Source organism: Mercenaria mercenaria, chromosome 9 (genome assembly GCF_021730395.1).
Source record: "Mercenaria mercenaria strain notata chromosome 9, MADL_Memer_1, whole genome shotgun sequence".
NCBI lineage: Eukaryota > Metazoa > Mollusca > Bivalvia > Venerida > Veneridae > Mercenaria > Mercenaria mercenaria.
The window spans coordinates 36,360,370-36,387,746 of NC_069369.1; the positions used below are offsets into that span (position 1 = coordinate 36,360,370).

The 27,377-nt window shown below is 37.9% G+C and overlaps 1 protein-coding gene across 1 annotated transcript; it reads right to left on the reverse strand.

Annotated features, from left to right (window-relative positions):
• Window positions 1-12,652: 12,652 nt before the first annotated feature.
• LOC128559478 (cell growth-regulating nucleolar protein-like) lies at window positions 12,653-26,519 on the reverse strand. The gene is made up of 4 exons (XM_053551234.1): window positions 26,433-26,519; window positions 20,007-20,173; window positions 17,156-17,276; window positions 12,653-12,813 (listed from the first exon to the last, which is right to left on the reverse strand). The coding sequence occupies exons 2-4, from the start codon at window positions 20,129-20,131 to the stop codon at window positions 12,688-12,690; spliced, it is 372 nt and encodes a 123-aa protein (XP_053407209.1). The 5' UTR covers window positions 20,132-20,173; window positions 26,433-26,519; the 3' UTR covers window positions 12,653-12,687.
• Window positions 26,520-27,377: the final 858 nt, after the last annotated feature.

The following is a 27,377-nucleotide window of genomic DNA, read 5'->3' on the forward strand; positions in this document are numbered from 1 at the left end:
TTTGTAGCCCGATTCAATTGTTGTTGTTTTATTTTGCGTTTTTGTTTGTTCTGTGTTCAGATGATATACTTGTATTATTTTGTGTATGAAACAAAGAGCAATCAAATATTTTTAAAATTAAAAAAAAACTTGTTAGCAGTTAATTTCTCGTTTATTCATTATTTATTTATTTATTTTTCTTTTCTTGATATACACCAATCTGTGTAACGAGGATAACATAGGAACAATAGAAAACACTAAAGTTTTGATAACTTTTTATTTAGGAAATGTTAATACCCATACGATCTTGACATTTTTGTGTGATAGATGACATTGTATAATTTAAGTTTAGCTTTTTTTACCACAGGAAAACAGGTAAAATTGTACGCAGGCGTGATCGTATTGTTGATATATAGGTAAACAAAATAAAAAATATGAATTATATAAAACATAAATGTTAGCACTTTCCTAGAGATATTGAAACTTTTGCGTTTTTTTCTGTTGTTCTTGTATTTCCCTGATCAAGGCAAATTAATTCGACCCAAATATACCCTGAACAGTCGCGCGCCAAGAAGACACAACGAAATGTACCAAAAACCGAGAAAATATTAAAACCTTCTATCTTCTTGACAATGAAAGTAATGAGTACTACTAAGTAAGAGGTTTGTAGTTCGAGGCCTCTGTTTTCAGTGACATGGGAACGATTTGGATATTAAATTAAACAATAAACACTCTTTCGTTTAAAGCCATTCTGGTCCTCCACATCTGATCCACGTAAAGAAGTTGACAGTTACATGTGGATGTAAAGTCAATACAAATACAGAATCCAGGAAGTTTTACACAAAGAAAGACTGTTAGGTCGACAAAACTTTGTGCAGTGCAAAATATATAGTAATATCTAAAGGCATAAAAATGTCAACCGTTAATTTGATATGAATTAACGACATTCAACAAAATTAGAACACTGTTCAGAAAACGTACTTTGACCAGTTTCCCACCAATATGTCTAAACTTTTCAGACACGTCCGGAATAAATCACGGACATTTAAAGGGGTTATTTTCAAAAATGCATTTTTTTTTATGTTCCATAAAATGTGCCGTTTCATGAAGTATTTTTCTCCACTTCGGCGGAAGAGTATGCCCGTATTAACTTTCAAGCAATATCAAGACCTGCTTAGAATTGAATGTTAAAACTTTACATCAAAGTCATGTTTGGATCAATTTTCAATTTTTGGTAAAATTGGTCGGAAAGTTTTCACATAGACTATTCACGGAGTCAATCACGTGTGCACCGTGACATGCACGGACTTCTCATGATTCTTCTGCATTGTTACGGTCGCTTACGCATGACTTTAAATTTAATCTCCTACAACTGCGTATGTGCACCCTTGTTACCCGGATAATACAAAATGATGTGATAACTCCAACATGCTATAAAATGGCCGATGAACAATTTTGAAAAGTTCACGTTTTTCGGTAAAGTTGCTGTGGCTTGATAAGTGATTTTAACCCCCAGAAGTTGCAAAAAGAACGAATGGCGATTTGTTTCCATGGAACTCAAACTATTTTACTGTATTTTTGTGAATACAATACACAATATGTTAAATAGTTTACAAAAATGTAAGTTTAGTTTGAAAAATCATAAAAAGTATTTAGAATTGTTTTTCATGCTTGTAATTTACTGTATATACGACTCTACCATTTCACTATCTGTCATAGTTTACAGTAAGTTGTTTATTTTGCCGTTTTAATGTCAAAACCATTTATATTGATCTGTGTATGAAAAATGGATAATAGCCAAAAATGGCCATGGATAATGCAGTGTACAACTTACACCTTCCTGGTATCAAGTACACATGTGCATAAGTATTATTTTCCCCCGCTGTCCCTTTTTACCCCACGGTCTCCATATTCCATATAAAATACATACATGTATTTGCATATAAAATACATACATGTATTTGATTGTCAACTACCTTTTATAATCAGTAATAGCACAAATAGCACAAACCCTGTTCACATTCTGAATACCTAGGTGTACATATTGGTACACCAAGACCTCTCTTACTGACTACGTGTATAATACATTGCATTGAGCATGCTACAGCAATAAGTTACCACATTTCGTGCGGATACTTATCTAATATACAAAATTCTACCTGAAGAACACCATATGCAAATATCAAACTAAATATCAAACTAAACTTACACGAAAAATAAACGCAACAATTATATTTCCTCACCATTTCGTTTTAAAAGCATACATCAATACTTAAATTTCATATTTCGCTTCCGGTCATCTAAATGCCGCTGCACAAAATGCACGAGGCGAATCAATATAAACTTTGCTGTGTATAATTCAACGCCAATTAGGCGTGCGTGACTTAAGCGCTATTTTTGGTGTTTACCGCAGTATTGTTATGCCCTAAAAGTGCAGACACGCCTCGATGCATAAAGTTAATCTGTACATTGCCTCATTTACAAGGAGTATACTCAACACCGATTAAATTTCTTATTCAAATACCAAGGCTAAATATGGCAGAGAGAAATCGAATTTTGGGACTTTTAACCTGTGGAATTTCGCAGATACAATGTTTCAAAATTAATAAATTTGACGTTAGTTGAACGTGTTAACATTACAGTAACAGCTGGTGACCGTCCACGTTCAGTTACACCGCGTCTGACAAGCAAACATCAAGATAATATGATACGTCAACGTCATTTACGTGACAGCTTTGTGACGTCGCAATCCACGTCACATGTTGTAATTGAAAATCCCGGACGACCAATTCACCGTGACACAGTCATAGATTGTTTGCGTAAACGCGGGATTCATTTCCGTCACCCAATTCGATGTCAGGCTCTTGTCATCGTCAAGAAAAGCAACGCTGGGCTCTAAATAACCGACGACGTCAGTGGAGAACTGTCGTATTTAGCGACGATTCAAGATTTAATCTCCATCACGCTGACGGATAGGTCAGAATATACAGACGCCGCAACGAACATTTCGCAAATAACTGTGTGCGTGAGTTTTATCCGTACAATGGTGGCAGAGTCATAGTATGGGCAACAATAAATTCCACCTTCAAGTCCACCCTTGTATAGGCTGTCATAGAGAGAAATGGTGGCTATACGCGTTATTGACTGCACTGACGTTGAAGCATGGAAAGAAACATAATCTCAGACGATATTCATTTTTTTTGATGATAATTTTTTTTTCTGTTATGTTTACTTTGATTACACATATAAATTTGTATGGCTAAACATCAGTAGGTTATAAATATTGACTATTACAATACTTGTTGTGTTTCTTTTTCGTGTCAGTTTACAATGTTGACAATTATCCATATAACATTTTGGGCTTTATCTTCAAAATTTCTGCGAACACTTTGGTCGGTATCCATCGACTAATACATATGCTTATATATTTGTAAATTTGGGTGATTTCATCTAAGATAAAAACTTCCTAACATGTTCATATCATTGTTTATATATTAACTGAAAATTACAAAATAACATTTATTACCGAAAGTCCATAAAATGAGGTTGACAACGGCTTGAATCGCCAAACTCGTTCTCAAAAGCAAAATGTAAACATTGTTAAAGGGTTTCCAAAGTGAATAATAAGTCCCATATGCAAATTGTTTAGTGCAAATGGTACAGCTTGTAAACTATTTTGAATCAGTTATAACACTTTAAACGATCAGAATGAGTAATTAGAAAATATTGAAAATAAACAATGTCCTTACCAAGTTTGACAGTTCATCCAATTTGTAGTATTTTGGAATTATCATATCATTTTGTATTATCCGGGTAACAAGGGTGATGTGTGTCGACAATGTGGCCCAGGAATAGCATCCGGGCGACTCGGATTCGATTCCCACTATATGCACTTGAGATTTTTCGTCTTAAACATTAACATTTTCGCGTAAAACAGCAGAAGTAGGACATGTCTGGTAATTATTAAAGCTAACATTTTACTAGCATTTAGGAGTGACCTGTCGCTTTTATTAATAGATTTGAAAGGTAACTGGAATAAGCCACTACAGTAAAGGGGTACCCTACCTTTTTATAACTTATTTTTATAATAAATATTCAAATGACTGCCTTCTTCGACAATTAGACGCCGTAGTGCTGTGGTAAGCGTGGTGACTCTGGAATCTAACTTTTCTGAGTTCGAATTACAACGGAGATCAATTTTTTTTTCGTTTCATTCTTTTTTTTTTTCATTTTATATTTTGCTAACATCATTTGTAACATACATTTTAAAATGGTGATAATGTTAAACATGTATTTGAATCGCATTACTTGTACCATTTTGCTATTTTCGCATAGAACATAATGATTATGTTTTTAAAATATCTTCTTTATTGTGAATTTTTCAACATGGTTGACATAGATCTTGACAATTTGGTCATTCAACTAGCTGAGGACACTGATTCGGAGTAAACCGACACCGCCAGCGAGTGTGAAGATGCTCGATTGGACGCGTACGTATGAAATGTATTGAATGTATTGAACTTGTACGAATGAAATTTAAAAATGAAATTGAAATGATGAAACAAAATGAAATTTAAAAAATCATGAAAAATGTAAATAAAACAAATTCAATCACAAAACAAATCGCCCTTTAAGGAGTTTGAACCCACAGCCTCCTAATTGCAAAAGTTAATTCACTAACAAGATTCCTCAATTGTACCAACTGAGCTACCGATGCATTTTCAATCTGTGCATTATTTGAAAAATAGTTTTAAAAAATTCAAATAGCTTTCATTCAAACACTTATCTAATAAATTGATCAGTCTGGAAAATCCAAATCTAAAAATAAAAGCGACAGGTCACACCTAATTGCTGATACGTGGTCTATAACGTGTTTATAGATCTTATCGAAGATAATTAATGTTACACCGGCACAAATGTATGCACATGTACAGTATGTTTTTTTTTGACAACACAGAAAATGACGTCACTCAACCTTCAGCTATTTTCGGAAGTAAAGTTACGCATTTGGCCCGGGTACGTTTTTTAAATAAAATAAATAGATGTACTTTACAGGCATATATATTCAACCGGTTATTTATTATGTTTATAGAACTAAGGATTACTGCATACGAGTAATTATTGTTTAAACGAATATGTGCTTGAATCGGTTTTCCTGGCTCCTTGTAGACGGCTGGGTCTAAATGTACCTGAGGTAACGAAAGGGGACATGGTCATCTATTCATCACGATTCAGCTTAAATTTGCGGAAAAAGTACACAGTTATGAAACACTATTCTTCCCACCATTATTTTCTGTCTAGTCACATGCTTTAAAGAAATACATGTATTTTAGGTCAGTCATTTGCAGATATAATACATATAATACGGTACAGGTCACGCATGGTGTTTTAGGTGTGTTAAGAATTTAGTGTCCTGAAACCGGCGCTTTACTGGTTTTTATCACAGAAGCAACATAATCGGCAGGCTGGAAATATCAAATGAGCCGTGCCATGAAATAACCAATATAGTGGGTTTGCGACCAGCATGGATCCAGACCAGCCTGCGCATCCGCGCAGTCTGGTCAGGATCCATGTTGTTCGCGTTTTAAAGTCATTTGTAATTACAGAAACTTTTAGCGAACAACACGGATCCTGATCAGACTGTGCGAATGCGCAGGCTTGTCTGGATCCATGCTGGTCACAAACCCACTTTATTTGTTCTAAAAATAACCTTAATTTCATTGGCTGAAACCGCTATTCATCTTTCAAAATAATATTTATGTTTCATAGTTAGTGGGTTTCCCTATTGATGAAACAGTGGGGAAAATAAGCTTTCAGGTGTACTCCAGCCAATTGATAACTGGCAAAATGCTCAGATTACAATCGACTACTTAATTATTTCGCCAATTATCTTAAGATACTGTATATGCACTAGATTGATTCAGGAAAATTTAAGTTGTCTTCATTTAATTGTCTTTAATAAGGTATGTTATTTGTTACTTTCTAAAATTAAAATCTTTTGCCCCCCCACCCCCCCCCCCCAAATACAGGTTACTTATTATAAACCTGATCACATATATAATAAAAACAGTTATTGACTCTTGTCGCCATAGATATGATGTGATATTCTCCGGTGGAGAGCAATATTGACCTCGGCTATCGCTCGGTCAATATTGCCATTTCCGATGATTATCAATCATATCCAATGGCATCAAGAGTCAATAATTGTTTAATGTTGGTTTTCTCATGGCACGCGCAAATAATGAAGTGCTAAGTATATGCAATACATCCACTCAAAAGTTGTCTGGAATTTATCAAAATCGGATTTTTTTAATGATTTTCTTCGCACTGGTATCTGCGCAGATTTTTGGATTTTTCAAATTGACTGTCCCTTAACGCCCAAAGAAAATGAAACTAGAATTGCCTTAAACTTTGAATGAAAAAACGGCACGTCGTATTTTGATGCGCGATAGTCAGGTTCACGTGCAGGGAGAAGGGGTCACCTATCAATAGTTATGAACGTGGACTTCTCAATTTATTGAAGAGTCAATTTCAGCGTCTCCATGCATTTCCTACATCCGGCTGCTCTGCGGCTGTTCTGTTTGCCCCCTTCATACCAAGGGATGATATGTCTTTGAAGTGTATGCTGTGATCTACATTTTGAGGGGTCACACTAGCCGTTTCTCGGTTCCAATGGTCAGGCAGGTGACAGGTATCATCGGGAGAAAATTAAAGATTTACGGATCTTCTAATGTTACATATACGCTGTTTTCCTATGATATCGCATTACACGCATGTTTTATGTCCGGCTGATGCGGCTTTTCTGTTAGCCCCTTTCTACATGGAAGTTATGTCTTGTAGTGTATGATATGATCTACATTTTGTGGGGTCACACTTGCCGATTCGGTTCACTGGTCAGGCCAGGGGGACGGTAATCATATTGGAGAAATAATTTAAGATTTACGGAGCTATTGTTACTATAAGCAGCATTTCATATAGAAATCGCATTACAAGCATGGTAATGTCCGGCTGCTGCGGGTTCTTTTCTGTTTGCCCTTCCTACCAGGGTAGAATGGTCTTTGAAGTGTATTGCTGTGATCTAATTTTGACGGGGTCAGCACTGCGATTCGGTTCACTGGTCAGGCCTGGGTTGACGGTATTAAATCTGGAGAAAATTAAGATTTACGGAGCTAATGTTACTATTACGCTGCTTTTCATCTAGAAATAGCATTACAAGCATGTTTTTATGTCCGGCTGGCTGCGGCTTTTCTGTTAGCCCCTTTCTACCATGGAAGATATGTCTTTGAAGTGTCATGTTCAGATCTACAATTTTGAGGGGTCACAATGCCGATTCGGTTCACTGGTTCAGGCCAGGGTGACGGTATCATATCTGGAGAAAATTGTTAAGATTTACGGAGCTAATGTTACCTATACGCAGCATTTCATTATAGAAATCGCATTACAGCATGTTTTAATGTCGGCTGCTGCGGCTGTTTGTTTGCCCTTCCTACCAGGGAAGATATGTCTTTGAAGTGTATGCTGTGATCTACATTTTGAGGGGTCACACTGCCGATTCGGTTCACTGGTCAGGCCAGGGTGACGGTATCAATCTGGAGAAAATTTAGATTTACGGAGATAATGTTACTATAAGCTGCATTTCTTATAGGAAATCGCATTAAAGAATGTTTTAATGTCGGCTGCTGCGGCTTTTCTGTTAGCCCTTTCTACCATGGTAGATATGTCTTTGTAGTGTATGCTCTGATTACATTTTGAGGGGTCACACTGCCGATTCGGTTCACTGGTCAGGCCTGGGTGACGGTATCATCTGGAGAAAATTTAAGATATACGGGAGCTAATGTTTTATTACGCAGCATTCATATAGAAATCCGCATTTCTAGCATGTTTTAATGTCGGCTGCTGCAGCTTTTACTGTTTGCCCTTCCTACCTGGAAGAATTGTCTTTGAAGTGTATGCTGGGATCTAACATTTTTGAAGGGGTCACACTGCCGATTCCGGTTTCACTGGTCTAGGCCAGGTGGACGGTATCAATCTGGAGAAAATTTAAGATTTACGGAGCTAATGTTACTATACGCAGCATTTCATATAGAAATCGCATTACAAGCATGTTTTAATGTCCGGCTGCTGCGGCTTTTCTGTTTGCCCCTTCCTACCAGGGAAGATATGTCTTTGAAGTGTATGCTGTGATCTACATTTTGAGGGGTCACACTGCCGATTCGGTTCACTGGTCAGGCCAGGGTGACGGTATCAATCTGGAGAAAATTTAAGATTTACGGAGCTAATGTTACTATACGCTGCATTTCATATAGAAATCGCATTACAAGCATGTTTTAATGTCCGGCTGCTGCGGCTTTTCTGTTAGCCCCTTTCTACCATGGAAGATATGTCTTTGAAGTGTATGCTCTGATCTACATTTTGAGGGGTCACACTGCCGATTCGGTTCACTGGTCAGGCCAGGGTGACGGTATCAATCTGGAGAAAATTTAAGATTTACGGAGCTAATGTTACTATACGCAGCATTTCATATAGAAATGCTTACAGCTGTTTTAATGTCCCGGGTGCTGCGGCCCTTTTTTTTGCCCTTCCCACCAGGGAAGATATGTCTTTGAAATGTATGCTGTGATCTCATTTTGAGGGGGGCACACTGCCCATTCGGGTATGGTCGGCCCGGGTGCGGTTTCAATCTGGAGAAAATTTAAGATTTACGGAGCTTGTTACTATACGCTGCATTTTTATTAGAAATCGCATTACAAGCATGTTTTTAAAGTCGGCTGCTGCGGCTTTTCTGTTAGCCCTTTTTCCAGGAAAATTGTTTTTTGAAAGTGTATGCTTTGATCTCTTTTTAGGGGGCACACTGGGCCTTCGGTTTTTTATGGGGGGGGCCGGGGGGGGGGGGGGGAGGTTTTCAATCGGAGAAAATTTAGATTTACGGATAATGTTACTATAGCAGCATTTCTTTTTGAAAAAGCATTTTTAAAACTGTTTTAAATGTTTCCGGCTGCTCGGCTTTTTTGTTTGCCCCTTCTCCCCGGGAGTATGTCTTTTTAAGTGTATGCTGTGATCTACATTTTGAGGGTCACACTGCCGATTCGGTCACTGGTCAGGCCGGGTGACGGTAAAAATTTGGGAAATTTAAGATTTACGGGAAAACTTTTGCAACAATCCATGTATCAAAATTCACCATTTCAAATCAGTTTCGGCCTTATTTGTCTAAAACTTTAGTCCATTTTAACTGATATAACACTGCAAATAAGAATATGTATAAAATAAAAGGGTCAAGTGCAAGTGTTTCATGGGTTCCAGATCTGGCAATATCCACTTGCAGTGAATAGTACAGTGCACATTAAGCTACTTTTAAAATAACCTTATTTTATTACATACCCATTTTTAAACCCATCGAAAGTTACAACAGAAAGTTAAATGTCAATATTTTTCCATACCGACATTCAAATTTCATATCAGGTACATGACATCATTTCTGACGTCAACGCAAATGTATTATGTTTGTCATCATGTTAAAACATTTGTTAACTATGATGTTTTCAATTTCATTCCGGTTTAAAAACCAATTTACATCATTTATAAAGATCAGATGCATAAATATAACTATCTGTATCAACAAGAGCTGTCGGAGGACAGCAACGCTCGACTATTTAACAGCCTTGTCGCTTGAATGAATAAGAAAGTCGAAAAAGGGGCATAATTTAGTAAAAAAGTAAAATAGGGTTATGGAACCTGCATAGTGCTTATCAGCTCATGACAGTGGACAAGTGTATGAAGTTTCAATCCATTCCCATTAGTGGGTACTGAGATACCAGCTTACATATAAGAATTTAACCCAAAAACTCCTAAGTTGAAAAAGGGGCATAATTTTGTAAAATGCAAAGTTGGATGATTAAGAAAGTCGAAAAAGGGGCATAATTTAGTAAACAAGAGCTGTCCGTAAGACAGCCAAGCTCGACTATTCGAAATATTGTCCCAGAAGTAGGAAAATATTACCCAAAAAGGTTAAATATCAAAAGAGTTTTAAGTTCAAAAGGGGACATAATTTGACTAAAATGCATATCAGTTATGGGACTTGCTGCTATCAACTAGTTTTATAACCCCGAAGACACATGCGAAGTTTCAATTCAATATCTGCATTAGTTTTGGAAATAGAAACTTGCATGTAAAACTTTAACCAGAATTTTCTAAGTCCAAAAGGGGGCATAATTTGCCCAAAATACATGCCAGAGTTATGGGACTTGACCCAGTGAAGCTGGTAACTGATCTAGAAGAAGGAAAAATAACTTTCAAATCTATATGCCTTTTAGTAATAGCTGTATGTACTTGCACGCAAAACTTTAACCAGGATTTTCAAAGTCCAAAAAGGGGAATAATTTGCTCAAAATACATGTCAGAGTTATGGGACTTGATCCAGTGAGGGTGGTAATTGATCTAGAAAAAGAAAAAATAAGTTTCAAATTTATATGCCTTTTAGTAATAGCTGTATGTACTTGCATGCAAAACTTTAACCAGAATTTTCTAAGTCCAAAAGGGGGCATAATTTGGCCAAAATGAAGGTCAGAGTTATGGGACTTGCTGCTATCAACTAGTTTTATAACCCCGAAGACACACGTGAAGTTTCAATTCAATATCTGCATTAGTTTTGGAGATAGTAACTTGCATGTAAAACTTTAACCAAAATTTTCTAAGTCTAAAAGGGGGCATAATTTGCTCAAAATACATGTCAGAGTTATTGGACTTGACCCAGAGAGGTTGGTAATTGACATAGAAAAAGAAAAAATAAGTTTCAAAGCTATATGCCTTTAATTGATGGCTGTATGTACTTGCATGCAAAAACTTAACCAAGGTGTGACGCCGACGCCGACGCCGACGCCGACGCCAGGGTGAGTAGAATAGCTAGACTATTCTTCGAATAGTCGAGCTAAAAAGTAAAATAGGGTTATGGAACCTGCATAGTGCTTATCAGCTCATGACAGTGGACAAGTGTATGAAGTTTCAATCCATTCCCATTAGTGGGTACTGAGATACCAGCTTACATATAAGAATTTAACCCAAAAACTCCTAAGTTGAAAAAGGGGCATAATTTTGTAAAATGCAAAGTTGAGTTATTGACCCTTTGCACTGCATGTCATATCATGACAGTGAACTAGTGTGTGAAGTTTCAATCCTTTCCCATTAGTGGATACTGAGATACCAGCTTACATACAAAAACTTAACCAAAAATTTCTATGTTGAAAAAGGGGCATAATTTTGTAAAAAAGCAAAATAAAGTTATGGGACCTGCTTTGTGCATGTCAGATCATGACAGTGAACAAGTGTGTGAAGTTTCAATCCATTCCCATTAGTGAGTACTGAGATACCAGCTTACATACAAAACCTTAACCAAAAAATTCTAAGTCGAAAAAGGGGCATAATTTTGTAAAAAAGCAAAATAGAGTTATGGAACCTGTGCAATGTAAGTCAGTTTATCACAGTAAATAAGTGTGTGAAGTTTCAATCCATTCCCACAAGTGGTTACTGAGATACCAGCTTACATACAAAACCTTAACCAAAAATTTCTAAGTCAAAAAAGGGGCATAATTTTGTAAAAAAGCAAAACAGAGTTATGGAACCTGTGCAATGTAAGTCAGTTTATCACAGTGAATAAGTGTGTGAAGTTTCAATCCATTCCCACAAGTGGTTGCTGAGATACCAGCTTACATACAAAAACTTAACCAAATCGGGACGCGGACGCCGACGCGGACGCCGACGCAGATGCGGACGCCGACGCATGGGCGAGTCCAATAGCTCTACTATTCTATGAATAGTCGAGCTAAAAAATATACACTTATTCTTTAATGGCATAATATTGTTCTAAAGTATGTAATAACAAGTGACAGAGTATTGCAGTGGCAATACAGAAGTCCCCTACAAGAGGAAAACTTTCAATAGTGACCTTGACCTTTGACTGACAAGCATAGGTCAAGCGTTGACACATTGTTTCATCATGGGGAACATTTCTGTGTAGCACTAAGATAATCCATCAATGCATATAAAAGTTATGGAGAGGAATCAATTTTTACTTGACCTTCAACAGTGACCTTGGCCTTTGACCTACAAGCATAAGTCATGTAAGTGCTTAATCTACATATTGCCCTCTATTCACATACCAAGATTTATGAACCTAGCTTCAATACTTTTTGAGTAATTGCAGGATCCAGATTTGTGGACGGACAGACGGCATTCCTATAGTCCCCACCGGTGTTACCAGTAGGGGACTAAAAAGATTGATTTGCACTGAGAATATTCACTCATTCTTTCGCAGAATAATACTTCCCTCCTTGGGTCACTCAATATTCCACTGCAAAACTTTTCCATATTTCTTTTTTTTTTTTTTTTTTTTGATTTAACGTCGCACCGACACAATAGGTCATATGGCGACTTTCCAGCTTTAATGGTGGAGGAAGACCCGAGGTGCCCCTCCGTGTAATTATTTCATCACGAGCGGGCACCTGGGTAGAACCACCGACCTTCCGTAAGCCAGCTGGATGGCTTCCTCACATGAAGAATTCAACGCCCCGAGTGAGGCTCGAACCCACATCGATGAGGGGCAAGTGATCTGAAGTCAGTGACCTTAACCACTCCGCCACCCTTTCCATATTTCACCATATAAATCTAATAACCTATAAATACAAAGAAGTATTTGTTACTGGTAGGTATCACAGCTTATACTGCACAACTTACCAAAAACTTGTTTTTCTTTCTTGGTACATTTGGCTGATCTTTCAGTCTGATAAGCACAGCCTTCAATCTAGGATTTGTCCGACATTTGTCAACAGCTTCCTGCACTTGCTGAAATATTCATTCAAACCTTATTTATCTCAGTTTTATAAAAACTAGATGCCCACGGGCAATATGTCGAGCCCGCCAGCTGTCAAAAGGACTAGGAGTTGCATATGACACCCTGTCTCATTGAGACAAACATTTATGCCAAATAAAAAATGAATGCAAAAAGTTACAATATAAGTTATTTATAGTAACAACAAAGGGAAGTAAATATTTTAAACAAGAGCTGTCTCCATAGGATGACACATGCCCCCGATGGCACTTTGAATGAATAGTTATGGCCTATGTTAGAGTTTAGGACCTTTGACCTACGGAGCTGGGTCTTGCGCACGATACGTCATCTTACTGTGTCACACATTCATGCGTAGTTATTTTAAAATCCATGCATGAATGACAATGATATGGACCGGACACGCCCATCAATGCACTATCATGAAAAATGACCTTTAATGTCTAAGTGTGACCTTGACCTTTGAGCTACGGACCTGGGTCTTGCGTGTGACATGTCGTCTTACTGTGGTACACATTCATGCCAAGTTATTTGAAAATCCATCCATCGATGACAAAGATATGGACCGGACACGCCCCTCAATGCACTATCCTTTAACGTCTAAGTGTGACCTTGACCTTTGAGCTACGGACCTGGGTCTTGCGCGCGACACGTCGTCTTACTGTGGTACACATTCATGCCAAGTTATTTGAAAATCCATCCATCGATGACAAAGATATGGTCCGGACACGCCCATCAATGCACTATCCTTTAACGTCTAAGTGTGACCTTGACCTTTGAGCTACGGACCTGGGTCTTGCGTGCGACACGTCGTCTTACTGTGGTACACATTCATGCCAAGTTATTTGAAAATCCATCCATCGATGACAAAGATATGGACCGGACACGCCCATCAATGCACTATCCTTTAATGTCTAAGTGTGACCTTGACCTTTGAGCTACGGACCTGGGTCTTGCGCGCAACAAGTCGTCTTACTGTGGTACACATTCATGCCAAGTTATTTGAAAATCCATCCATCGATGACAAAGATATGGACCGGACACGAAAATTGCGGACAGACTGACAGACCGACAGACGGTTCAAAAACTATATGCCTCCCTTCGGGGGCATAAAAATCTAAGTCCACACAAAAATCCTTACCAGTAGGGTTAGGTCAAAATACACCTCAAAATTGGATGTAACATGCATATTGTACTACAGAAAAGTGGTCTTGATTTTTCCCTACGACTAGTCATAAACAAGAGGGTCATGATGACCCTGGATCACTCACATGAGTAATATCAGCTACATGTTTCAAATGTCAAACTGATGATTTTTAGAAATTTTTTGGAAGATTTTCCAATGTACAATCAAGTAACCCCTGGGGCAGAGCCAATTTTACCCCAGGGATCATGATTTGAACAAAGTTTGTAGAAGTCTACTAGGCAATGTTACATATCAAATATGTAAGTTCTAGGCCTTCTGGTTTATTTTTAGCAAATTTATGAAGATTTCCCTATGTACTATCAAGTAACCCCTGGGGCTGGGTCAATTTGACCCTAGGGGGTCAAGATTTTAACAAATTTTGTAGAAGTCTACTAGGCAATGATACATGTCAAATATCTAAGATCTAGGCCTTCTGGTTTATTTTTAGAAACTTTTTGAAGATTTTCCTATGTAAAATCAAGTGACCCCTGAGGCGGGTCAATTTTGACCCCGGGGGTCATGATTTGAATAAATTTTGTAGAGGTCCACTAGGCAATGCTACATGTCAAATATCTAAGCCCTAGGCCTTCTGGTTTATTTTTAGAAAATTTTTGAAGATTTTCCTATGTAAAATCAAGAGACCCCTGGGGCGGGTCATGATTTGAACAAATTTTGTAGAGGTCCACTAGGCAATGCTACATGTCAAATATCTAAGCTCTAGACCTTCTGGTTTATTTTTTAAAATTTTTTGATGATTTTCCTATGTAAAATCAAGTGACCCCTGGGGAGGGGTCATGATTTGAATAATTTTAGCAGAGGTCCACTAGGCAATGCTACATGTCAAATATTTAAGCTCCAGGGCTTCTGGTTTTTGAGAAGAAGATTTGTTAAGATTTTCCTATGTAAAATCAAGTGACCCCTGGGGCGGGGTCAATTTTGACCCCAGGGTCATGATTTGAATAAATTTGGTAGAGGTCCATTAGGCAATGCTTCAACCAAATATCTAAGCTCTAGGGCTTCTGGTTTTTGAGAAGAAGATTTTTAAAGTTTTTCCTTTCGGTTGCCATGGCAACCAGAGTTCTTCACGGAATTCAATTCTTTGAAAACTTTTGTAGAGCTTCACCCAAGGAACATTCCTGTGAAGTTTGGATGAAATTGGCCTAGCGGTTTATGAGGAGATGTCGTTTAAAGTAAAAGTTTACGGACGACGGACTACGGACGCCGGACGGTGAGTGATCAGAATAGCTCACCCTGAGCCTTTGGCTCAGGTGAGCTAAAAAGGCACAATATAAGCTATTTATAGTAACAACAAAGGAAAGTAATTCTAGGTTCTTGCACATGACACTCCGTCTCATGATGATGAACAATTGTGCCAAGTTACATCAAAATCCCTCCATGCATGAAAAAGAAATGCTCTGGACAAAGTCATTCTTGTATCTGACCTTTGACCCCTAACTGTGACCTTGACTTTAGACCTAGGGTCCTGGTTCTTGCGCATGACACTTCGTCACATGGTTGTGAACATTTGTGCCATGTTACATCAAAATCCCTCCATGCATGAAGAAGAAATGCTCCGGACAAAGTCATTATTGAATTTAACATTTGTCCTCCAAGTGTGAACTTGACCTTTGAGATAGGAACCTGTGGTTTGCGCATGACACTCTGTCTCACTGAGGTTAACATTCATGCCAAATATAAATGAGACTGCTCCATGCATGCCAAAGTTATAGTCCGGACAAACAAATCCGGACGGATGGACGCATGCACGCACATACACCAAACAGCCATTTGGACAACTATTTCTTCGCTTCCACAAGCGGGCTTGACAAGAAAATCCATGCCTTGCAATTTCAAGCAAGAAGGTTTTTAAAGTTTTTTTCCTACGTAAGTCTATGTAAAACTTGAGACCCCCCCGGGCAGGGCCTCTTTTCACCCCAGGGTAATAATTTGAAATAATTTGAACAATTTTGGTAGAGAACCACAAGGCAATGCAACATACCAAATATCAAAAGCCTAGGCCTTGCAGTTTATGACAAGAAGATTTTTAAAAAAATTCCTAAATTAGTCTATAGATGTAAAATTTGAGACCCCCGTGGCAGGGCCTCTTTTCAGCCCAGGGTAATAATTTGAACAATTTTGGTAGAGGACCACAAGGCAATGCTACATACCAAATATCAAAGGCCTAGGTCTTGTGGTTTTAGACAAGAAGATTTTTAAAGTTTTTTCCCTTTATGTCTATGCAAAACTTGGGACCCCCAGGGCGGGTCCTCTTTTCACCCCAGTGGCATATTTGAACAATTTTCATAGAGGACAATCAGATGATGTCACATGCCAAATATCAAGGCTCTAGGCCTTGCGGTTTTAGACAAGAAGATTTTTAAAGTTTTTCCTTTAGGTTGCCATGGCAACCAGAGTTCTGCATGGAATTCAATTCTTTGAACAATTTTGAAAGGGGACCAACAAGGATCATTCCTGTGAAGTTTGGTGTAATTCCGCCCAGTGGTTTTCAAGAAGAAGATTTTTTTAGAAATTGTTGACGGACGGACGACACACGACGGACACTGAGCGGTCACAAAAGCTCACCATGAGCTTTATTAAGCTGCTTGACTTAACATTTGTTTGTTTTGGATTTAGCACCATTTTTCAACAGTATTTCAGTTATGTAAGTGCAAGTAGATAACTTCAGTGTTCCTGTATTCTGTGCCAGTACTAACCTGTCCTTTGAAAGTAAATGCCAGCTTCTTAACATGAATCAGCATTGGAGGATGAATGATTTCAGTCACGTCTGTTATCTAATCTTCATACACCTCACCTGGGAACTCATGACCCACAATCTGCAGACCTGCACTCTCCCTAATAAGCTAAGTAAGCATGCTTGCTTGACTTAACAGTGACAGTCAGTGATACAAGGCTTAGTGGTGCTAGCAATCCAGGCTCATTCCATTTTGAGACTAAAATCCAGACTAGTGTTCAATCTGGGTGATTACATTAAATGGTTCTGTTTCTAGCTATATCAGCTTAAACTGGAAGTTGTGGAGGAAAATATGACACATGCTGAGGGCTTGGCTGGAAATAACTTGATGTAAAATGGTCCAGTCATTCCTTGTGGGGATTTCTGTCCTTAAGTCTACCCTTCAACATTATGTACCAACCTGAAGCCATTGTTGTTGTTTAATTTCATTTTTATTGGAGCCTGGTTTTGGAACAAAGTTCTTGCCAGAGTATTTCTCCTCTTCACTGATACACTTTGTATGCTGCTCATAGTCATTGCCCCTGAAATATCGTTAAAGCATTCATGATGAATTAATCAAGTGGCTCTTGTGCTAATTGTGCACTAATCTAAACAACAAAATAATAATTGTCTGCTACATGACTTTCCGATAATTTTATTGTGTGGCTCACGTAAATGTGCACTATTCTCAACAGCAAAATAGTATGTGTCTGTGACAATACTTTCCAATAATTTAATTGTGTGGCTGACATGTAAATGCTACTTGTACATAGTATAACGAAACACCTCTTGCTTCGAGCATCAAAGATGGATTGAGAAATTCAAGTGGTGTCCCAAAGATATTTTCTATGCTTGGATCACTCAAAATGCTGGATAAATCGAGCATTTTGCTTATTCCAATGTGACTTCAAACAATCTAAGTTTTACTAAGTTTTGAGCAGCTAAATTTTGAAAGCACAAGAATCCTACATATAACATGTACTGGTAAAACTATTTTGGGGGCTTTTAATGGAAAATGTTCAAAACATCTTTTAACAACTAAGAAGCTGTGGAATAAAAAAAAAAATGCTAGCAATGAATCAGAGTATCTACCATTACTTAACAAATCTAAGAAATAAAATATAACAGTGACTGCAGTTAAATAATGACTGTCTGTTTAGTACAACTTGTTTACCAAACAGGTTTGTAGAAGTTTGCATTTTTAGTTCTGGAAGGTAACACCTACAATCAGCAATAGCATGGTTGATGAACTTCTGCCTACTCTAGCTGGAGGCAGCAAGTTTCATCTAGGGTCATAGCTATACCTATTCATGACATGGAAGCAGACTAAAAGGTGACTCAAAAGATAACTAGAAGATGCTTTTGCAAAAAAGCGCATGTCTCCCCCAATGCAAAGTGGTATAGGCAAGAAGTCAGTAGGGGTCAGGAGCAAAAGTCAAAGAGACACTGATGGTTGGCTGCAATAGGGATCATCTACTTGGCATGTCCAGTCATCCTGCTAAGTTTCAACACTCTTGGCTTAGTGGTTATCAAGTCACTGTTCAGGCTCCTGTGACCTTGACCTTTGATCAAGTGACCCTAAAATAAATAGGGGTCATCTACTCTGCATGTCCAATCATCCTATTAAGTTTCAACATTCTAGGTCAAGTGGTTCTCAAGTTTTTTTCCGGAAATTATTTCACATGACCAGGCCCCTGTGACCTTGACCTTTAATAGACTGACCCAAAAATCAATAGGGGTCATCTACTCTGCATGTTCAATTATCCTATGAAGTTTCAACATTCTGGATCAAGAGGTTCTCAAGTTACTGATCGGAAATGGTTATCAATGTTCAGGCCCCTGTGAATTTGACCTTTAATGGAGTGACCCCAAAATCGATAGGGGTCATCTACTCTGCATGAGCAATCATCCTATGAAGTTTCAACATTCTGGGTTGAGTGGTTCTCAAGTTACTGACCGGAAATTGTTTTCCATGTTCAGGCCCCTGTGACCTTGACCTTTAATAGAGTGACCCCAAAACTAATTGGGGTCATTTATTCTGCATGTCCAATTATCCTATAAAGTTTTAACATTCTGGGTCAAGAGGTTCTCAAGTTATTGATAGGAAACGGTTTTCCGTGTTCAGGCCCCTGTGACCTTGACCTTTGACAGAGTGATCCCAAAATTGAAAGGGGTCATCTACTCAGCATGACCAATCATTCTATTAAGTTTCAACATTCTGGGTCATGCTGTTCTCAAGTTATTGACCGGAAATGTTTTTCAATGTTCAGGCCCCTGTGACCTTGACCTTTAACAGAATGACCCCAAAATCGATAGGGGGCATCTACTTTGCATGTACAATCATCCTATGAAGTTTCAACATTCTGGGTCAAGTGGTACTCAAGTTATTGATTGGAAATGGTTTTCAATGTTCAGGCCCCTGTGACCTTGACCTTTAATGGAGTGACCCCAAAAACAATAGGGGTCATCTACACTACATGACCAATCATCCTATGAAGTTTCAACATTTTGGGTCAAGTGGTTCTCTAGTTATTGATCGGAAATGGTTTTCAATGTTCAGGCCCCTGTGACCTTGACCTTTGACCGAGTGACACCAAAATCAATAGGGGTCATCTACTCTTCATGATCAATCATCCTATGAAGTTTCAACATTCTGGGTCAAGTGGTTCTCTAGTTATTGATCGGAAATGGTTTTCAATGTTCAGGCCCCTGTGACCTTGACCTTTGATGGAGTAACCCCAAAATCAATAGGGATCATCTACTCTTCATAACCAATCATCCTATTAAGTTTCAACATTCTGGGTCAAGTGGTTCTCTAGTTATTGATCGGAAATGGTTTTCAATGTTCAGGCCCCTGTGACCTTGACCTTTGACAGAGTGACCCCAAAAACAATAGGGGTCGTCTACTCCAGCAGCCCTACAATCCTATCAAGTTTGAAGGTTCTAGGTCAAATGGTTCTCCAGTTATTGCTCGGAAATGAAGTGTGACCTACGGACCCCTAAAAACAATATGTCTCCCCCAGAGGGGGGGGGGAGGGGGAGACACAATAAGCTTAAAGTGTTCTGCACAAATGAGTTAAAATACAGTCAAAAGTCGGTTATCTCCAACTTGCTTGTCTTGAAATTCCACCTTTGCTGAACAGACTGTGAAGTCTAACATCCAATACGTTTAAGTTTGGCGATTTCTAAATTAATGTACAATCCCTTGAAAAGCATCATAACATTAGATATGTGTATAAACTATCCATTAAATATTTGGAAAAATAACTCACACGAAATCTTTGCCACAGTCTAGACATGACAGAACATTACAGTTGCGACACTTCCTGAGATAGTGATTTTCCACCTGGTTTTTCTTCAAGCTTTCACCGCAAGCATTGCAGGCAAACACTACCATGATGCTGACTTGTCTACACTATCTTCAGCAAACCGCAAATCTCTACAAGAATACCAAGCTACATTAATGACAAATACCTCATTTCTTGCTATGTATCATAAAAGCAGGTAAAGTCAACATGGGGAAAAAATACCAAGGTCCCTACCTTGGACCTCTTGATCCGTAGGCGAACGCCCTAACCACGTCACTAAAGGGATAACCCAACAGCAAGACTGTTGGAAGTGGCCTGTAAACCTAACTATCACTACACTTCTACCCTTTACTTTTCAGAGCTATCCAGCTCTCCAGAATGACTCTTGACATGCCCATCGCATGAGTCTGTCAAACACTTCCAACACCATTAAAGTAAATCTGGGGAGAAAATACCAAGGTCCCAACTGAACCTAGTGATCCGTAGGTGGACACCCCAACCAAGTCATTAAAGGGTAACCCAACAGCAAGGCTGTTGGAAGTGGCCTATAAACCTACTATCACTACACAGTAAGTGTGTATACTGGTTTTCAATATAAATCGAATACAGGTATTATAGATTCGAATGATATATCAGGGATATAAACTAGCTATTTTTATTTAGGGGCCCAGCCTGTCAAAATCTAGGGGCCATGGGCTACTGGGCCCCTGTTAATTTATATCCCTGCATATCATATCGAAAAGTTGTCATATGACTCGTATCGGTCAAAATATTGATTATTGAAATGAACCAAAAAGTATGTTTTTGTAACCTATTCTGGCTGTCATATTAGTGTATTTATACAAACTTTAATCAACTCTTGGTATGATGAGACAGTAATTGTGTTTATACCTCTTTTTCTATACACAAGATCATGTGTTTTGAGTGCTAATTTCAAATGCACCCATCGACAAGCATGACATAATTTTCATCGTTTTTATTTTTATTCACGCACCGACAGGAATTTACCCTGGCATGAGTTTCCAATGAAATCAAACATCACGCTGGTAATTTTCCATTGCAAGAGATGCGTGACCTAATTTATGTAAGGAAAAATACTATTTACACTCATATTAAAGTATTTTACAAAATCAGGTAGATCATTGATATAGATAAGAAATAAGAGCGACCCGAGGACCGAACCCTGGGGAACACCTGAGGAGACTGGTATGGTGCTTGATGTTTACCCATTTACTACAACTGACTGTGACCTGTTATCAAGGAAAGCTTTAATCCATTTAAGAGTTTGGCCCCTTACACCACAGAAATGCAGCTTGTAGAGTAGTTTTTCATGGTTGACCATATCGAACGCCTTTGAAAAGTCACGGAGTATGAGGTCAACTTGACTTTTCAGGTTCAAGAATTGAAGGATATCTTCTACTACCATTAGTAACTGAGATTGACATGACCTCTTTTCTCGGAAACCATGCTGCAATTCATAGAACATATCTTTCTTTGTGAAGTGTTTTCATATGCTAGAGGATACAATGTGTTCCAGGGTTTTACACAAGATACAGGTTTACGAGAGATCAGGCGATAGTTGGCTGGGTCTGACCTAGAGCCTTTCTTAAAGATGGGAGCAACATTTGCCATTTTCCATATATCTGGCAGAGAACTGGACTGCAGGGATTTTTGGAAGAGTTTTGTAAGGATAGGGGAGATCTCTCGGCTAATATTCTTAAGTATGACTGGTCTGATTTGGTCGGGCTCCGCAGCTTTATGGGGATTAAGGTTGTTGAGAAGTTTTTTGATACCTTGTGCTGAAATTTCAATATCAGGCATAGGTTTGTGTGGGCTGTATGTTTCTTTCCCAGGGATATCTTTACCTGTATCTGCGATATCCTGGATCTTCATATCAGCCAAAGATTTAAGAGAGAGAGCACAGACACTTGGGGGTCAGCACCCCTCCCCCTCCCAAGGCCGCCCCTGACAACCCTCAGTCAATATATTTTCGTTTTTTAAAACAAACTGAGCACATGTCTCGATCATCCAACGACTACCATTTCAATATGTTTAAAAAAAAAATTCCCATATTCTATCAATGTTCAAAAAACACAAGATAACTTACTTCGCAATGTAAACACGATTTTCTTGTCCAAGAAATAGAATAGATCCCAGCTTGATGTTACGCAGTCAAATTTACTATACACTATATTTATTAAATATTGCTCAGTTTGATGTAAAAGGCGAAAATGGTTGGCAGGGGCGGATTGGGAGCAGGGCTCTCCCTAAAGTTTAAAGTAGTCAGTGATGACAGAAAAGTAGCCAGCGGGGGGTGCAATGGTGCAATCTGGTGTATTTTGGGGTGTTTTTTCTTTGCTTTGTCTACCTATATTTTTTATACAAAAAAAAACATAAAAACATAATTCGTCTTAAAAATGTATTTGTGACCTCACATAAAAAATCAGAGTCATACCCTCACTCTAAACCAGTGTTATTATATATCTTCAAAAAATCTGTCAAAAACGGTTCAGCATCACAGTCTTTATTCACAGCCTTGGCACATAGGTGGATTATATATATCTAGGCCATGAGCCATATACACTTAAATTTATTACAGTGATAATGTATTCTGAGAAAAAAAATGCCCAAAAAGTAATTCTGATTTTTTCCCCTGTGACAATGAGCCATTAGAAAGGCGATCATGAGCATTTTGACATGTAGATCTATTGCTTCCAGGTCCGTATTTTTTGTTTCAAAAATATTTCTTTATTAATGATTGACCGTCTTTTGGGCAAGTGAGTAATCTTTCAGAATAATCTTTCAGAAAAATCTTACATGGCATGCACAGCATGCGAGCAACGGCGTACGAAACATTTTTCTCAGTGCATTGTGCCTGTTAAAATAACGCTACAAGCAGTCAGAATATCTATCTATCTATCTATTTATACTGCAGCGCTCCTCTCTGCGAGTATTATGTGCAGCTGCGCGCCTGTACAAGAAGTTAAAAGTAGATTGGATAGAAGGATAAAAGTAATACACGGTGTGTATTGCAGTATAAATACAGTTGATAGTGTTAAAAACAAGAAGGATTTACAGATAAAAGCAGTTTAAAAACAGGTCTATCATGTTAAGCATTGTGTACAAGTTTGGTCACACCCTGTTTAAACTGATTCAGGGTGGGGGCTTGCACAAGTTGTACTGGCTGAAGAACAGGCTGAATGGAAACTAACAAGTCTAAAAATTAATTAATCAATTCTACTTAGTTACTTACAGTACAGGTTTGCTATTTAATTTTGCAAATATTGCGTACGGATGCATTGGATCGGATAAATAAAGAAAGCGGGAAAACCCACAGGTGCCCGCTCATATTGCTAAACTATTCGTCAGTGCTCGTCACGTGGTGAGACTGATTAAAAATAGATGCGCTAAGATCCTGCGCAATTCACTGACTTGGGAAACCAACAACCATATGACGTCAGCATACATAACTGTTGGAATACACAGTCATGTATAAAGTAATGGTAGGCCCGTAATGGTAGCGGTTTGTTTATGATTTCATTCAACAATTAATTTCGGGTTATTATTTCATATTTTGAAGATCATTTTTTTGTTCAGTTTGAGAAAAGTAGCCGGCGGTACATCCGTCAGTAGTCGGCGAAATCGCCGGCCACCGGGGCTTGTGGAGAGCTCTGGGGAGGGGGGGGGGGGGGGGGGGGACAGGTTCAGACCCCCAAGTGTCTGTGAGAGAGAGGAGAACTGAAACATTTTGTCCGTTACGACTTATTCTGTGTATTTCAAAGTAGTTAATGTTGTCAATGTATTAATATGAATTAAGGCACCGCCTAGCACTGGGGATTTATCTTTTATATATCCGCTTAGAAAGAAATATTCAACGCTCAAGAAAGTGAAACTTTGCTCTAAACTGTAGTTTACATTTAGTGTCATCATACCTCTTACAGCGAATATCATACTTTGCAAAATTTACGGAAGCCATGCCGGTGACGTCATTCAGCGTTCTCGCACTAGCTTTTAGAATTCTGTTTTGTTTGTTTGCACTCCACGCAGAAACTTGACGGTCTTTACACTTCCTTACTGTTTTAAAAGTGTTTTTCAGTTGCATGTACAGTTTTTATTACGAAAAAGAAGTAAAATAATCATGTTAGCGCGGTTTACGAGTTTCTATGACTGATTCGGGGTGCTCGGATGTTCATAAAGACAACCAGTCAGCGGATTTTACATAAACCGGAACCGGAAAACATCGAAAAAATTGCCTCAGTATACAGTGCTTTAGGGTATAGCGGATAGCTAACTAATTTTTCCTGCATTCCAATTCAAAGAAATGAAAATAGTAGTTTTTTTTCAGTATATTAGACAGAAAACATCTATTCTTCTTAAAACATTCAGCTTTTAATAGAAATTCATGTGTTTTTTCCCTCCAAGCCACTGTTTACATATGCGCTGATTTAGGGTGTACAGGATAGCTTTGGGCATTTTTTCCATTATTAGTTTGAAATCCACATCTTGACAAACTTTCCAAGATTTCTTTACTATAAATCAGAATAATAATATATTCTCTTTTCAAAAACATTCAGCTTTTTAAATTTCTATCAAATACTTTTCATTCACTGACGTTTTTTACATATACACTGATTTAGTCTATAGGGGATAGCTTTATTTGGTATCAAGTCAACTCGTCCCCTAGTCAACTCGTCCCCCAGTCAACTCGTCCCCGATTTGGTCATTTCGTCCCCCAAAATTGGTCATTTCGTCCCCCTCATGATAAAATTTGGTCAACTCGTCCCCATTTTGGTCAACTCGTCCCCCTTTTGGTCAATTCGTCCGCCTTTTGGTACTTCTGTCCCCCTAGATATTTTAGGCATTTTTGTTTTTTTTATGATATTTTTGACTTTGAAAACTTGTATTTAAAATCATCGTGAGTTTTGAAGGAGTTATATTGGAAATAGTTAACTTTAAATAATTAGGTTTGATAAAATAATAAAAGAAATATACTGAAAATATAAGACAATTTACTGAAATAAAATAAAACAAAAATAAAGACAATGCCCTTAGTATTAAAAATATAATATAATAAAAAATCTAACTTTTTAAAAATCATAGTAAGAAAAGAGAGAGCAATAAATCCTTACCCCTGGTCATAATAAAAGAAAGTTTTAATTAGAAATACAATAAAGAATTTATAAACAACTAATATCTGTCACATATGTTTTACTAAAAATAACCAACATGCTTTATATTCATTTTTGTCATTAAAATAAAAAAAAAATACTTCAAAAGTAGGGAGACAGTGGTTTCTAAAAAAAGGTAGAATGAGCATATCCCTGCATATGAAAGGTGTTAAAGGTTATTAATCACACTAAAAGGCGTTGATTGGGCTGATTGGAAGGTGTTAATGGTATTTAATTGCATGAGAAGTTGTTGATTGACCGAATGAAATGTGTCAAAATTTTCCCCTAGTAGAATTAAATGTACGTGTTAATAGTTGATTGAAGTGAGGAAATTATTTGTTATAAAAAAGTTTAATAAAAAGTTTAATCTTATTCAAGAGTTTGAAAATAAGCAGCATCAAATACGGACATTTAAACAGTAATCATGTTGTCCAACATAGCAGACTTACAAAAACAAAGAAAAAAAAACCCCAGAAAATCCTCCTTGTTAAATCGATCATTTTTAAAGCAAAAAGTTCTTAAAACGAACGAAAACTTATGTATATTTTTAGCATAAAATATACTTATTTGAAAGAAAAAAAACAACTTAATTTATCATAGTTTGATTTTTTTTCAAAAATACGTTTTAAAAAAGGGGGCCGAAAAAGGGGGGACGAAATGACCAATTTGAAATCGCCAAGGGGGACGAAATGACCAAATCGGGGACGAGTTGACTGGGGGACGAGTTGACTAGGGGACGAGTTGACTGTAAATCCTTTATTTTACATTTGATGACATATGAAAAATAACACAACAAGCAAATATTTAAAATGTATGTCAGAATGTCTGTTTGCATGCCAGTAAAAGAATGATATGAAAATTTATACAATAATTCAAGTCTAAATATAAAATTTATCAATCTATCCTCTATACCCTAAAATCCACTATACCCTAAAGCACTGTATGCAAACAGCAAAGACGAATATCTATATACGGACGTTACCGTCTCGGGGATTTTCATCCCCGGCACTTCGCGCCAGTGATAAATCCCCTATTAATGGAAGTCTTTAAATGTTAAGGTCAATAGCCGTGCCGGTCGGGTTGTCCTAGTGTTCAAAAAACATAATTGTCGCGAAAACATGTTATAATTCACTCTTAGGTCATTCAGGATTGTAAACTGAAATTTTCACTGTATTTCATGTAAAATTACACCTGTCAATAATCAGAGTATAATTTATCTTACACTGACACGCTTCCTTTACGTCAAATGAGGGAAAATTCGTAAAATTTTAATTTCCACGTTTGGATGCGTTTGATTCTCTGTTGTGGTATAACTGATTGTTTTATATGTCACAGAACATATTCTGAATAAAAAGAGGTCTAGTTAATCGAGCGGACGTGTTCTATAGTATTCTCGATATCAAATATTACAGTAGTGTTTGAAATTATTTTTTGTCCAATGGCATTGCAGTATTTTTCAAATTATTGGGAAATTTATTTTGGTAAATCAACATTTACTTTCAGTTGTTTATTAACCCAGTAAGTCACAAACTGTAGGCGGAGCTTAAATTTGTAAACAAAAACTAATTTCAAACACTCCACTTATTAGTAAGCATTTATAATAAACACTAACCTATACTTCTTCTTCTTCTTCTTCTTCTTCTCGTTCGCGACTACGCTGTCAGACCAGTAGCCTCGATGAAACTTGTGGTTTGCCGCAGATCCTCAATGCCCCCATACAGTTTCTGGTGGATAGTATCTATCGGCCAAGTCGCAGCTCGCTCCTGGTCATGCCTTTTACATCTCTGAAGTATATGCTCCGCAGTCTGATCTTCCTCAACACATGGACAAGTTGGCGATGAAGCCAGTCTGTATTTCTTGAATATGTGAGCATTGAGCTTGTCGTGCCCTGAGCAAAGCCAGACCAGCATCACTTGTTCAGACCGATCAAGGAGATGAAAAGTATCTTCCTCCATCCTTGGTCTCGTTAGTGCCTTGATGATGGTGACTTTCTCCTTGTAACTCACAGGTTTTGTTGGTTGTTCTGACTGAGCTCCTAGCTTAGCCAGTTTGTCTGCCTCTTCATTGCCTGCAAGTCCACAATGGGATGGAATCCACTGAAGTGCTTCTTTGCAGGTTATACTCAGGCTCTGCATTCTCCTAGCTAGTTGCGGGGCTTTATTGTTGA